The 15,890-nt window shown below is 39.4% G+C and overlaps 1 protein-coding gene across 1 annotated transcript; it reads right to left on the bottom strand.

The window, feature by feature from the left end:
* Positions 1 to 487: 487 nt before the first annotated feature.
* On the bottom strand, positions 488 to 8,996 carry sparcl2 (SPARC-like 2). Its single transcript, XM_086258081.1, has 10 exons — positions 8,768 to 8,996; positions 8,579 to 8,657; positions 8,107 to 8,183; positions 7,464 to 7,536; positions 7,004 to 7,115; positions 6,689 to 6,807; positions 6,453 to 6,607; positions 2,527 to 2,639; positions 1,370 to 1,464; positions 488 to 634 (listed from the first exon to the last, which is right to left on the bottom strand). The coding sequence occupies exons 1-10, from the start codon at positions 8,786 to 8,788 to the stop codon at positions 579 to 581; spliced, it is 900 nt and encodes a 299-aa protein (XP_086114207.1). The 5' UTR covers positions 8,789 to 8,996; the 3' UTR covers positions 488 to 578.
* Positions 8,997 to 15,890: the final 6,894 nt, after the last annotated feature.

The raw sequence follows: 15,890 nt of genomic DNA, 5'->3' as shown, positions 1-15,890 counted from the left end.
TCCTCCCGTCTTTCGCAAACACACTTTGCGCTGCTCTCTCCTTTCTTCAGTCACTTTGCCTTCGCTTTCCTCCATTGAATTATGACACTTTTCGCTACTTCTACCTTTCACTCTTTTATTAACTCTTTGTCTCTTTTCTGGTCACGTCTTCCCCCACTAAGTGTTTCTTCTCCCCATGTTTTTTTCGCCATCTACTTTGACATTCTCTGCATATCACACTGTCTGTCTGTGACATCTTCCTTTTAATTGGTTATCCAAAGCATCCTGTGTAATTTGTCTCCGATACGTGTGTGTGTTTTTTAACAGTTTTACAGATGTCAGCAAATGTAATTAACAACAATATGATTAGCATTCAGCCTGTCTAGACCTTTAATTGTCCCCTTTGAGCACACATAAAAACCCACGGGCACCCAGCAGACCATCAGATTTCACGACACCATAAATCACATGTCAGAAGAGGTAAAATCAATGACTAAGTCAGCGTGTGTAGCGATGTCATCCTTTAATATCAGCTTTAAAATCAAGTAACTGTCATGATATGACCTGCAAGTTCCTAACAGCACAAAGAAGTAGACGTGTCAGAGGTAGTTCCTTTTGATTGTAGGACACAACTTCAGAGAACCCATTCTCATTGCTGTGGGTAAAACAAAAATTAAGAATTTAGGTTTTGAAATAGCAGTGATGCAGACAAATAAACCCCCTGCAGACAACTGGCTGTTTTGACAGGAAAAAAGGATAAAATATTTAAAAGAAAATAGCTCTGAAATAATCTGTGGTTTATAGAAAATGTGAGAACTGCAGCTGGTAAAGAATGAACCTAAAACTGCCATGCTAGCATTTAAATGCTTTAAACTATATCCACAGATTTATTGTGATCTGACTCTTCTAAAAAAATCTGCACACTGTATACTATTTTTCCTAATCAAAATTCTTCAAATTCAGACATTTAAATTCAAGAAAAAAAGTCTCATCTTAACATTTCAGATACAAAGAAGACACAATTAAACCTCAATCATTTAATCTGTCTTATTACTACTCTTGTCCCTCCTCCAGCTGTGGTGGGAGTGATATTTCTCTCCTGTGCATGTATTTTGACCATGTTTCAGGCAGTCCACCAGCTTTATGGAAAGGCTTCATGAAAAGCACAATAGTCATAATTTAGATGTAATTTTAGATAAAAACTGGAAGCAGGCTGTCTAGAATAATTATGGAGCATCTTTGCTCTTCATCAACAGCATAAAATAGAGTTTGCAGATTTTAACTTGGACTTTTGATTACAGATATAGAAATGTAATCTGTAGTCTAATTAAACCGCTGTGTGTGACTATGAAGAATTACAGCAAAATGTAGGTAAGAACTTGTTACTGACACATTAATTGATAGAACCAGGCCTCAGAACGATCCACCAAACATGCTGTCCACTCATTGAGGGTCACCTTCCTGTTCCTGTTACGATCACATGACCTGCAAACATAGCACAGAAGAAAACAGATGATTTACAGAAACACATCCTATATTCAGTCACATCCACAAGGATACAGAGATGTAGTTTATAGTTTAAATATCTATAGGTGTACAAAGGAACTGCACTGGGGCTCTTCAGCAGCCATTGTCTTTCAGTTCACAGTGCAGCGTTATCTCTGAAGGGTACTCCTTCAATTTGTGTTAATCCATGGGCAGCGGGAGGCACAGTTGGTAATAAACATTATCATTGCTGGGAATGGCTTGACATTGACACAGCCAGCCCTGCTCCCACAAAACTTGTCATTGCAGACTGGCAGAGAAAAGGGGGGTTGGGTGGGAGTACGGATGGGAGAAGAAAAAGGAGATGGAAGGAAGTAAGAATGAGGGAAGAGTGAAAATGAATAACTGGCTGACAGAAAGGGAGGCTGAGGATAAACGCATTTGTATCAGAGATGAGAGAAAAACAGGAAGCACAGATAAGAAGAGGAAATACTTCGGCATGGAGGAGGAGTATGATAATGGAGAGATGGTGTGGTCATGAGATCGAAAGGGAGGAGGATACAGGATTGGCATGGAAATGAATGGATAGATGGCACGCAGAGAGAACAGCATGGTGGGAGGTGCAGCTTGGTCAGAGCGGGGGCGAATTGCATCTCGGTGTCACATTTTTAACCCTCTGTATTTCTGTAATTAGCCAAACAATAGCATATTGCAAAAGACAGAAGATTTCAATTAGGCCAACAAACCTCTTGTGTCACATGAGGTGATGAAATATGGACATAGGAAATAGCAATGGTCTTGAGTAAGATTTCATCAACTCATTAAAATGGCCATATTTAAAATTGTGATACTTATCAAATTGGCCAGATGTTTCACTATCATCTGCTCGCTTCTAGTACATGCATGTAACACACAACTTGTGAGATTGCTATAGTGGGATGTTAACCCCCCCCCCCCCCCCCCCCCCCCAAAATAAACTGCCCAATATTTAATTTATTTAAATATCAGACAAGAAAGTTAATCATTATGTGATGCAGCAAGGCCGTTGAAGGCAGGACTGACTGAAAAAATGGTGTAGCACAGTGCTCCAAAGGCATCCTCTTATAATGCAGCTTCTTCAGGTCCCTGCGGCTCAACTTGCCATCTTTATTCCTGTCCAACAGGGTAAATCTTTTCTAAAGAGGGAGAGAGAGAAAGCACACTACTCAACTCAATACTTGTGTTTTCTGTTTCTTTATGTCATATCACATAAATACAATAAATGTGTGATGTTAACTAGGAGATTCAGCCAACCACAATGGTGGTTTTGGTCAAGGACTGTATAAAAAGATGGACAGAGTCATTGTGACATCACACACTAGTTAGTGAAGGTAGTTCGAAAGTTAGAAAGAAGGTACTTTTACATTGCCTTTTACTTTTCAAACCCTAACGTCCCACGCATCTATGATTCATGCTCCGAAAACATAAAAGAAACAAAAAGAAACAAATTAATCAATCAATAAACCCATGAAACTCTGTAATTTAACAGAATTTTCCTGTTATTTTAAATACATGAAATGACATGAAAATTCTAGTGAAATAAAATAAAATAAAATGAAAGGTGATTTAACATGCTGAACAAAAATAACATGAAAAATGTGTAAAAATCGTAAAAATTTTAATTAAAAAAAAATGTGTAAGGGCATAAAAAGACTGCAAAAATACAGCCCAAAATTTAAAATAATTTCACAGTGTTTATTTAATAGATTAAACTTTTAAACTTTTAAAACCTAGTTTAATAGTGTAACATATCTAAATATGAGATAACAGAAGTGATACTAAATGGCAGTAACAAAACTATAGTTTCTTTAATTTTACATAGATTTGTTTATTAAATAACATGTTTGTTGTGGATTTACTGCAGTTTTCACCACAGAAATTCTCATTAAAGTCTCATAAAAATACGGAAATTTTTCTAATTTTAATTACAGAAATTATATATATATATATATATATATATATATATATATATATATATATATATATATATATATATATATATATATATATATATATGTATATACATATATACAATATAAAAGGAATTGGCAAGAATACCAGAGGCGCAAAACACCAGCTACTGGTAGACAGAACAATCAGCCGAGACTGCAAGACCAGACTGACCAACCTGTGCACTGCCTGGATTGATTACAAGAAGGCCTATGACTCAATGCCCCACAGCTGGATACTGGAATGCCTAGAATTGTACAAGATCAATGGGACCCTAAGAGCCTTCATCAGGAACTCAATGGGGATGTGGCGTACAACACTAGAGGCCAACTCCAAGCCCATAGCACAAGTCACCATCAAGTGCGGGATCTACCAAGGAGATGCTCTGTCCCCACTGCTGTTCTGCATAGGCCTGAACCCCCTCAGTGAGATCATTAACAAGACTGGCTATGGATACCGACTACGGAACGGAGCAGTTGTCAGCCACCTCCTGTACATGGATGACATCAAGCTGTATGCCAAGAGTGAACGAGACATCGATTCACTGATCCACACTACCAGGCTATACAGCAATGACATTGGAATGTCGTTCGGACTGGAGAAGTGTAGTCGGATGGTAACAAAGAGAGGGAAGGTAGTCAGAACTGAGGGAATTGAACTACCAGAAGGCAACATTGCAGACATAGAGGACAGTTACAAGTACCTGGGGATCCCGCAGGCAAATGGGAACCATGAAGAGGCCGCTAGAAAGGCTGCAACCACCAAGTACCTGCAGAGGGTCAGGCAAGTCCTGAGGAGTCAGCTGAATGGTAAGAACAAGATCCGGGCCATCAACACGTACGCCCTGCCCGTGATCAGGTACCCTGCTGGGGTAATAGGCTGGCCAAAGGAGGAGATAGAAGCCACTGACATAAAGACAAGAAAGCTCCTTACCATGCATGGAGGGTTTCACCCCAAGTCCAGCACCCTGAGGCTGTACGCTAAGCGGAAGGAAGGGGGCCGGGGACTGGTGAGTGTCAGCACCACAGTCCAGGATGAGACAACGAACATCCAAGAATACATTGGGAAGATGGCCCCAACTGACCGAGTGCTCAGTGAATACCTCAGGCAGCAGAAACCCAAGAAAGAGGAGGGAGACGAGGAACCATCATGGAAGGACAGGCCCCTGCACGGTATGTACCACCGGCAGATAGAGGAGGTGGCTGATATCCAGAAATCCTACCAGTGGCTGGACAAAGCTGGACTGAAAGACAGCACAGAGGCACTAATCATGGCAGCACAAGAACAAGCTCTGAGCACAAGATCCATAGAGGCTGGGGTCTATCACACCAGGCAAGACCCCAGATGCAGGCTGTGTAAAGATGCCCCAGAGACAATCCAGCACATAACAGCAGGGTGCAAGATGCTAGCAGGCAAGGCATACATGGAACGCCATAACCAAGTGGCCGGCATAGTGTACAGGAACATCTGTGCCGAGTACAACCTGGAAGTCCCGAGGTCAAAATGGGAGATGCCCCCAAGGGTGGTGGAGAATGACCGAGCTAAGATCCTGTGGGACTTCCAGATACAGACGGACAAAATGGTGGTGGCTAACCAACCGGACATAGTGGTGGTAGACAAACAGAAGAAGACGGCCGTAGTGATCGATGTAGCGGTTCCGAATGACAGCAATATCAGGAAGAAGGAACACGAGAAGCTGGAGAAATACCAAGGGCTCAGAGAAGAGCTCGAGAGGATGTGGAGGGTGAAGGTAACGGTGGTCCCCGTGGTAATTGGAGCACTAGGTGCGGTGACTCCCAAGCTAGGCGAGTGGCTCCAGCAGATCCCGGGAATAACATCGGAGATCTCTGTCCAGAAGAGCGCAGTCCTGGGAACAGCTAAGATACTGCGCAGGACCCTCAAGCTCCCAGGCCTCTGGTAGAGGACCCGAGCTTGAAGGATAAACCGCCCGCAGGGGCGTGCTGGGTGTTTTTATATATATATATATATATATATATATATATATATATATATATATATATATATATATATATATATATATATATATATATATATATATATAGTGGTGGTGAATTTCTGCATTTTATCGTATTTTTCTGGTGCCCCAGCTACCGGAATATTAACTTTTACAAAAACACATTATTTTATTTTTTAACATTTCATAGTGCCCACTGAAATACCTCAGCATCTATGAAATGGATTGTCATTCAAGATGATTCAAATGATTCCTCAACTTTTCATCTATTGCTTTTGTTTATATAAAAGACCTGTTGTCTTTCTCCCATCAGACTGTTAGCATGCTACCAAGCTAAACAGGAAATGGAAACACGGTAAATGCTTCACCTGTTCACTCGCACTGTTGCTATTACAGTATTACAGTAGGCTGCAGTTCTATTTCTCTCATGCTAGAATCAGCATCCATAATGCTGGAATTTTATGATGTAACACTATCCCAAAACACTCTACATCTGTTTTTGTATCATAGAAATAATGCAGTGAGCTTTCACTTAATTCATTTGAGGCCAGGAGGTCAAGAGAATGCACAGAGGATATTAAGTTATCCCCCTATTCACCATGTTATTGAATAATTTAGTGAATATTGACCAAATACTGTTTATACGTGGTGTCTTAAGAGCCCCTGTCCCAGTCTGTGGACAACCACACCACAAGCAACATAAGAACTTACCACTTACGGTAGGTTGTTAACATCGATCAGTCACTAGACCCATGGAGGGCAGTTTGTATCTAGCACAAAGATGGTGTCTATCATGAAAAACAGCTTTATGTTCAGTGTTTGGTTACAGTGAAAGGGAAAATGATGCCTTTGAGTATTTGCCTTCTGGCTATAGTTTCTTTTCACTTTATGGAAATGATTTTATTTCCATCATCACTGGCTGAGGCCATCATAGATCATGAATTACGTTTACTACTTCACAGTTATCTTCTTATCCCTGTTAACCTGCTGAACAGGCTCACTTTAAGTGCGAAGTATGAGTTACTTGTGCCAGCTGTGTCCTCTGGGTGTGGCTCAGGCAGCTCTGGGGCGGGGCAGCAGGTGCGTAGGATTCCCCCATACGACTCAAGAGCAGAAACCAGTCCAGGAGACGATATGGAAACTGGCCTAACTCCTCCTCGGTGCATTTACCCTTGGGGACTGATCATAAGGCACATCAGAGCCAATTTGGAAGACTGTGATACACAGTGGAAACAGTCTGTAATGTCTAATGCTATTTACCCAGACAGGGTCCTGTGTGCGCGAGTCCGGTGCGGCGCCTCTTTCTGCAGGCATCTTTATGAAGCCAACACTCATTCTCATAGGTCTTTCCCACAACACTGCACACTGGTGCCCTCTGCCTGATTCCATGAGCGAGTGCCCACAGACAAAATTCACATGTGAGAATGTAGTGTACAATGTGCCAGATTACTGCTTTACCTTAACATGTCTTTCCAAAAGTTACATATATGTGTGAATCCCATATAAGTATAAACTTCCTGTAAGGACAAAATATTTTAAAGCCTGAAAATGATTAAAGAACCAAATGTTGTTTACCGAGGACAGGACTGAGGACAAACACACTTGGGGATGAGAATTCCGTTTTCTTGAACTACCTGGCACCAAGACCCCACTGGAGTACGGCATTTCAGCAGCTCACAAAGCTTTTCTGAAGCAGAAATAGAAAAACAACCTTGTGTCAGCTTAGTTTTTACTTTTACATCGACACTCACCAGCCATTTTATTAGTTTCAACTTGATATTACTAGGTTAGGACCCTATTTTGTCTTCAGAATTTCTGGCTATAGTTTCTTTATGTTAATATATGCTTAAGAGCGTTCATCGTGTTTATGTGTATCATGCATCCATGACAGTTCCTGCCAGTTCTGGATGGTGACTCGAATACTGACCAGGTATGTGAAAATTTTAATGTATTTTGATCACTTTCTAGTTCTGCACATTTAGAAAAAGAGGAATGTGCATGGGACTTGCATGCAGTCATGTGGCATTCCTCTTACCTGGTTTAACTCTGCCAATGTATGGTCTCAGGCTCTCTTCAGCTTGTCTCTGTTTGCGCTGGGCTCTGCCTCCCTGAAACACACACACAGTTTTCTAATAGACAAAAAAAAAGCGGGCATTTATGTTTTATCTGCGGCCAAAATCATTAGTGGCAGCACCGAACTCTGGCATAAATTTCCCTTTCATTAAAACCCCCGGGCTCATTTTAAACTAATATTCTGTACCATTAGAAAAGTCAGCTTCTTGGCATCATTGTACTGTAAAGAGCACACATCATAAACCCAAAATAAAAATGGGCATCCGTTCAACATCAATCTGCTCTCACAGTGCACCTCAATTCCATACTGATATTTCCAAACTTTGTAGTCTCAGCCAGGTCCACATCTGCCCCTAAATTCTTCCCAGATCAAATGTGAAACAGGTGACCAAAATACTGGAGCCACATTCCATAACTCGGAAATTTTCTTTTTAACACCTGTGACAAAACAGACTTGATGAGTGGAACAGAAAAAAAAGTCAGGAGAACATAATTTCAAATATTTTTACTTTTCACTCATTAGTAATATTTACATTGACCCTTGACCCTTTTTTACGATTTTTTTTTGTGGAAAGCCGAAATTAGGCAGATTAAGTTAAACATACCTTTACTGTTTGAACACCCAGGAGCAGAAACAAGCTACAAATGATGTTCAACTTCATGGTTGAGCCACCCAGTGGGGCTGTAAGAGGAAAATGACGAATCGACATATTTTATGTTTCCAGTATCTTCCTTTACATTTCCTCATATTGAGTTAAAATCGAATAAAGATAAATGTTGCAGAAAATGATCAGTTTACCCAGAACCCAGAACAGCTAATCAGTGCATTTGAATCTAATTGTTCTTTCTGCTGTGCTGTAATTTACTGACTTTTACCCTGTTTCCAGTCATTCTCATAATGTAGCGGGAAACAATGCAGCTCATTGAGTTTTAAGCACCAAAGAAAATGATTTTCCATCAGAGAGGAAGCAGAGGGTTGAATTACACTGAGAGAACATTCAGCTTTCAGTTGAGGAAGTTATTGCAGAATAGCAAGTCATTTTCTATCCCCTGACTGCTTGAGGAAAAACATCTTACCAGGGCCTCTGTCACTCCTTCCTTCTGTTGTTATTCCCTTGTTAGCGTTCTCCTTCGTTTCCTTGTTCTGTCTCCTCCGCTGAGGGTGAATATTTTTGCAGCTGGCTTTAACAGACTTTATGTTTTCTTTTATTTGATTGAATATCTTTTCTTTGCATTCGCCCCTTTTTCAGCTCCCCTTCTCCTTACCTCTCTGAGTCTCTTTCGCATCAGCCCGCTTTTGATTGCAGTGAAGTGAACAGGTATCTGAAGTCAGTATTAGTTTAAGACCATGTGCACTTGAATGTTTTCGTAAAGAAGATCTGAGAGAGAGAGAATTTAGGAAGGTGGAGTAGTTTTCATGGAAGCTGGCACTGGACCACATGATGATTTACAAGCCAGGGAGACCATATGGTCACACTATTGTCTCAAGCTGAAATTTCCCTTTGTGTTTCAGACACACACGCTCACACACACCCAAAGAGAAAAGAGAGAGAGAGTATATGCAGAAGAAGAATACCTTTAAAAATATGACCGGTCAAACGCAATAACATAGCAAAGGCTGCTCTCTAGTGGTTAGAAAGGAAAACAACAATTTCATTATGTGACTACCACTAAAAATATACAAGGCTAATGTATGATGATTTATAAGCATTTTTGACACAAGTGTCCATAGTCTGGTAAATTTGACGAGGGCACAGGGGTTTATTCCTTTCTGCAGCCACCTTTCTTGGAAAGCCACTCCTTACCAATACTTCACCAAAATGATTTTAAACAGGTTGTTCATTCGGGTTGAGAGCTAACTGTTGCAGTCCAACAAAATATATATGCCGCGACTTCTGCTTTTACTAAGCTTGTAAACTAGCCGCTTTGTCGACAATGTCAGAAACTTTACTTACTGTTTACTGTTGAGCTGTCAGTGAGTGCTGGTTGTTTACTGGACTGCCTTTTATTTAAAAAAGGTATGCAGATGACAGCATTATCTGCTGGATAATAAACAGTGAGTTAGTTCATAGAGGGAGGAACTCAACAATCGGCAGTATGGTGCACAGAGAAGAACTGAGTGGTCAAGATCAAGAGAACTAGGTGCTGATATCTGGTTTAAGAAAAGCTGATAGAAGACACACAGGTCTGTTTACACCAGTAAAGAAAAAGCTTGAAGTCAATGACTGGAAAGCGAATTAAACCCACCCAGCAGACAACTGGCACCAATTACCAAGCCTGAAGTTAAGTCTCTGTTCACAGCCCATAAAATGTAAGTTAAGTTAATGAGATTTTTTTTTTTTGTTCTTGTTTTTTAAATTAACTGGCCACTTTAGCAGGTTAACTGCTTGTTAACAAAATATCTTATAACCCAATCATATGACATCCTGTTGAAATTCAAAATGAGCATCAGAATGAGGAGGCAAGTTAATTTAAGTGACTTTGAATGTGAAACTGCTGATCTGGTCGGGCCACTCTGAAGGGTCTCAATTTCTGCTGCAACATTTTGATAGTAGTGTCCAGGATGTTGTTAAGGCTGCTGTTGGTGGTGTAATGATGTATGGCATTTTTTTCTTGGCACGCTTTAAGCCCCTTAAACACCACCACTACCTCAGTATTGTTGCTGACCACAGCACTGTGTTATGACCACAGTGCACAGCAGCTTACTGCGCCATGTCACAGAGCTCAAATCATCTCAAAGTGATTTCTTGAACACGAACATGTATTCACTGCACTCAAACGGCCTCCACAGTCTCCAGATCTCAATCCAAAAGAGCACATTTGAGATGCGATGAAACAGCAGATTCAGTTCATGTGCAGCCGACAAATCTGCAGGAAGTTTGTGATGCCGTCAGTACTAGCAAGGTGGACAAAGAGAGCCATTTTAACTTGCAGCAGCATTTTTTATTCAGATGAGGCTCTTTACATAAGTAAGACAGTGTTTTAATTGAACCAATAATTAATAAAGGTGTACACTGTTCTACTCTTGCACCCCAGAAAGATAGAACAAGTTAAAGATTTAAAACATATATCTGATGACTGATGTGTATATTATTATTGTGTTATTGCTGTTATTGTGTATATATTTATTTATATTTCTTCATACATTCTTATATAGTTCTATATTGTGTATTTTGTTGTACAGTTATTTTATTTTCAACTTTAATTTATATATTTTATCTTATTCTCCCAGTTAAATTTACCCTTCATTCTAATTTGTGTTGTACAGTTATTTCATTTTTAACCTTAATTTATATTTTATTCCTTCCTAGTTAAATTTAGCCTTTTTAATTTTTCATATTTATTTCCTATCTTATTCATAGCCTTTTCCTTTTTTGTTTTCTTTAGGTCACGAGCAGTTGTCCAAGCATTTCACTACATGACTGTGTACGTGACAAATAAAATTTGAATTTGAATTTGAATTTTATATCTACTTTTTAAAATAATCTTTGTAAATATCTCCAAAAATCACAGATCTTTTTTTTTTTTTTAAGCAAACAAATAAAACAACTACAAGCCATCTTTGCTAGTTGCTGTGCAACCGTTGATTTAAGGAGCAGATTCTTGAAATCTTTTAACATTCTTTTTTTTTTAAACTTCCCTTATCTTTGGGGTTGGAATGAAAAAGAGGCATAACTCATAAGATGTAAAACAAGCAATTTAATAACACATACTTTATTGTTCCTTGTGGGGAAATTACTCTTTGCATTTAACCCATTCACTCAGTGAAGCAGTGGGCAGCCACCAATCCAGCGCCTGGGGAGCAGGGACTGTAGGGACTGTACCTTGCTCAGGGGTACCTTAGAGTAGTCAGTGGATTCAAACCCCCAACCTTCCAATCATGGGGTGACCACTCTACCTACTGAGCTATCGCTGCCTACTAATGCTGGATTTCATTCACTTTCATGCTCATGTTACATAAAATCCTTCCTTTGTTTCTATTCACTTCATCTGGATTTGTAAACCTGATGTATCCTTTAATCTGTTTTAGAGCCATTGTTTTTCATTGTTTTTGCCACTTGACAGAATATTACTTTAAGAATTATTCATATACATATTTTTAATGGCTGACATGAATAAAGCAAAAACTATAAAACAAAATAATAATCTTTTTGTTTTGAATGCTTTTAATGGATAAGTGATATGAAAAATACAGAACTGCGGTGAAATGGGGGTGTTTCAATTCAATTCAATTCAGTTTTGTTTATACAGGGCCAAATCACAACATCAGTTGCCTCAAGGTGCTTTATATTGTAAGGTAGACCCTACGATAATACATACAGAGAAAAACCCAACGATCATATGGCCTCCTATGAGCAAGCACTTTGGCGACAGTGGGAAGGAAAAAATCCCTCTTAACAGGAAGAAATCTCTGGCAGAACCAGGCTCAGGGAGGGAGACAGAAAGACAGAATAAAAGACATGTGGTGGAAAATAGCCAGAGATGAATAACAAGTATGATTTTTCTGCCTTTGATGTCTGACGTATTAATGCAAACTGTATCTTGGTGCTTATTATGCTATTTTTCTTCACACAGTTTGTGAATTTTAGATCGCCAGCAGCTAAACTTTTCCAAGTAGAATTACTGGTCAGCTGAAATGACAATGGGACATACAGACAGTTGCTTGGAAAAATCAGGAAATGCCATGTTCTTAAAGAAAAAAATCTGGCCCTGTTTTATCTGACATTGCAGGGAAATTGTTGTTCCTGTTATTCAAAGGAGTTTAAGAAAAATACATGACTTTCGCCACGCTGGCTTGCTGTGTCGAAACTTTCAGCTACAGTTTCTTCTTTTGCAGGTTTTGTGAAATTGATCCACCCACATTTGTGTCCAGGTCAATAATTTAGAACAGCGAAAAGGGGGTAAAGTTTGATTAACTGCTAAATCATACTACTATACTACATATTATGTGAGATCTGGTTAAAGTTAAGAAGCACTTCACAGTGAATCTGAACAGAAGGCTATTTTAGCTCAGGTACCAAGGCAATGATGCGCAAAACAACCCATAACAGACAAATAGTAGAAGTGATAAGCTATTAAGAAATGGTGCTTTCTGTGATTGCTGCCAGTGTTAAACTGCCAGTTGTTCAAGAAAATAGCACGACTATAAAAACTCGTGTTCTACTCTTGCTGAAAACATCAGCTACTTCTAGCCTGCTTGAATGCTGGCAGTCTGTTTCCTTCCCTTGTTGCTGATAAGGGAACCGATTATTTCACATTACAGTGAGGATATGGGAGAAGCTGTTGCCCAGTTGAACAGTAAGCTAGACATGAGGCAGAATTGAAAGGGACTGCATACAACAAAACATGTTTCTTATGCTTTATAAATGTGACGAGGGAACTGTATTTGGAGAAATCCAAGCGATGGACTTATCATCAGAGAGATGCTGTACAAGTTATCTTAGAGAGCTTTATTTTTTAATGCTGGCTGATCAGGGCCTTCGTTTCCTTTCTGAGGCACATGCAAAAAGGTACAAGCTGTGTGGCTTGTCAGTACTTGGTCTTCATCCCTTTTTTCTTACCTAAAAGGATGTCCTAAACTTTGGAGGAGGAGGTACAGATGGCTATTTCCAGAGTGCTGCCTGGTATTCTTTCTATCTTGGGTTGTGGAATGCACAGACGATCTTAAGTATGTGGAAGAAGCTCCTGGTGTGGACCCTTCAGATATACTCCTGTCCAATCAGATTTGTTAGCTCCTAGGCTGCTTTAAGACAGCTTACTGTGGTATTCTGTGGATTTTATGAAGGTAGAAATGTCCTAAAATATTACATTTTTATTACTGTAATGTCTGTAGTATCTTTGTTGGTGCGTTTTATTTCGGGGTTTTTTTTTTATTAATTACAGAACAAATGCATCTGGTGATGTTCGTGCAAAATTGCCATCTTCCTCCTCCTCCACTGTCACCTCGGACAACATGAGCTCACCAACCTTTTGTTCAGCCACTGCCATTATGTGGGCTGACTCATTTCGGGTTCCCTGGGGCCAAATACCAAGTGAATTATGCCGTGCAGTAGCAAATGGGAGTAGACTTCTCAACCCCGATCACTGCAAAATGATTTGCGTCCTTGTCGATGAAATGAGGTAGCAAAGCAAAGCACAGTGTTGTGCTGTTGCTCACAAAATAGTCAAACAGTATTCAAAGAGCTTTTCTGAGTATGCCAGTTTATGCTCGATTGAGGAAATTTCCCGCCACTCCCTCCAAAAAGAAATAAAAACTCATGTTGAGCATCTTAATAGAGACAACACTGCATATGTGCAGAGAGCAACAGCATGTGGACGTACATAATGACAGTCTGATTTCCCACTTGGTGAGAGCGATGCTGTACTAGAGAAAGAAAGACAAGCTTTAGAGAATTGAGACAAGGTATGCAAAACAAGTGGCACTGATATGAGTTAGGTTTGTACCTTGGTGAAAATCCAACCAGAGATGTCAAAGCAAATGACTACACTGCACTACAAAATGTTATTCAAGTAACTTCGGGGTTAACCTTGAGTTTTCTGTACTGCAAAAGTGGATGTGATCACTATAGTAACTCATATTACGAGGTTCCAAATTGTAGATCAACAGGTATGAAGTCACTGCTTACTGAACAATCAATTCTCTGGAAAACAGTGTCAGCCAGTCCCAGTGTTGCTCACAGATTGAGCAGGAGTCCACATGCCACAAGGCTAAACAGTTTAGCCTGGGTTTGACTGAGTCCTGAGGCCCTTTTCTGTGTTCCCTCCCCACTCTTTCCCTACCTCCCTGTCTTCTCTACACTATGCTATCTGAAAAAGGCAGAAAATAGCAAAAAAAAAAAGAAAAAGAAAATACTCGTAAAATTCGAAGTAATGAATCAACTTCTTTACTCAATCAAAAGCAAAAAAAGTAGAGGCTCTGAAATGTACTTGGAGTAAGAAAGTAAAAACTAGCTCATTGAAGGACAATTCTACCATCCATTTTTATGAAAAGGAAACTGAGTCTTCTGCCATTTTAATATAATAATAAAATAATATTAGTAGATAAGAATACAAATGTCATCCAAATCTAATTTCTAATTCTAATGAATGTGCTCTGCTTGAATCTGTTACACAAGCAGTGAAAGAGAATTTTAAATAATTAAATAAATATATAAATGTTTTCAATTTTATCTGATCTTTGGTTGATTTCATAACAAAGGATTCAAATTAAGTTCTTCTGGATTTTGGCCAGCATAGGTTCAACTGAGGGGTACTTGGTGGAATTAGAATGGATGTATTTTATTCGGGCCGTCCTATCTGTGGTGTTTTATGTCTCGGTACACACTCACATATTAGATTTGCAGGGACAAGGATGGATCACGCCCAGGTCTCTTGTCTTTCCTTGATTTCTATATTTATTTCATTGACTTCATCTGTGACTAGCATGTATCCACTCTGTGTGGCATTTCTAGCTATTTAAAAGGTGTTAGCTCACTAGACTGAGACCAAGCTAGAAGTTTCCTTAGCAGTTAAACTAATGAAAAACCTAAATTAATTTAACAATAAAGAGTTAAAGTCCACTGAGTGCAACAGTTCATGTTTAGCTTAGAGTTTTATGAGGAAAAACCTCAAAGTGATTCCCAGCCAAAACAAGTCCAGCCACTGATATCTCCGTCTTGGCTTGCAGCTCCTGTAAGCGGGAAACCTTGCCTTCATTTTTGTGAGAAGGTGGAGCCAGATCATCCATCTCTTTGACAGTCATTGGTTTAAGACTGTCTTGCTGTCAGTCTGAGTAAGTGCAGTTGACAGCATAAGGCAGAGGCAGTACACCTAAAGTTATTACTTATATTTGAATTGGTGCTTGTATTTATTGCTTGTAAAGCAGCAACTTGTTATTAAGTTAGATTTCAGCTGCCAGGCGGAAAAAGATGTACTTCACTGTCAGTGCCACGCCAGACTCCAAACAACACTGGTATTTTGTTTAAAAGACAAGTTATATACCTGTATAAATTATCTGTTTATTTTGTTTTTGACTGTGTAACGTACATTTTTAAGAGCAATGCCCTTTTTCTTTATTTTTGCACCATTATTGAATTCCCTATTTCTTATCTGATGGTTGTCTTGTGTGATGTTCCGGTCATGTGCAGCTAAATAGTTTTAATTAGATTTACTGGAATTTTTTATACAGTATTAGTCATTGTTGCATATAATGGGTTCTTTGAAGTGAATGACAACATTCACTTCACATTTATCAAGATATCATACAGGAAAGACATAGCACAGTCTGATAGGAGCTAGCATTCGAGGAGCTAGACACAAGTCAAGGGGGCACTGAGGAGGCTATTATTCTGAGTCTCGGTGTGAAGTTCCCTCAGCTGTAATGGCAAAGGAAGATACTGATAATTGGCCT

This window comes from Aulonocara sp. 'chitande type north' Nkhata Bay, linkage group LG13 (assembly GCF_057382095.1).
Source record: "Aulonocara sp. 'chitande type north' Nkhata Bay isolate Kocher_YH1m ecotype deep benthic linkage group LG13, A_spYH_male_GT1.1, whole genome shotgun sequence".
Taxonomy (NCBI): Eukaryota; Metazoa; Chordata; class Actinopteri; order Cichliformes; family Cichlidae; genus Aulonocara; species Aulonocara sp. 'chitande type north' Nkhata Bay.
This window is presented reverse-complemented; position numbering and strand designations above follow the sequence as displayed.

Coding starts and splice junctions, on each gene's coding strand:
- sparcl2 (XM_086258081.1), bottom strand. CDS start 8,788: ATGCGAAAGAGACTCAGAGAG. Junction 6,608..6,688: donor GCACACAGGACCCTGTCTGG/GTAAATAGCATT, acceptor CCTTATGATCAG/TCCCCAAGGGTAAATGCACC. Junction 635..1,369: donor CTGGTTCTATCAATTAATGT/GTCAGTAACAAG, acceptor TTTTACCCACAG/CAATGAGAATGGGTTCTCTG.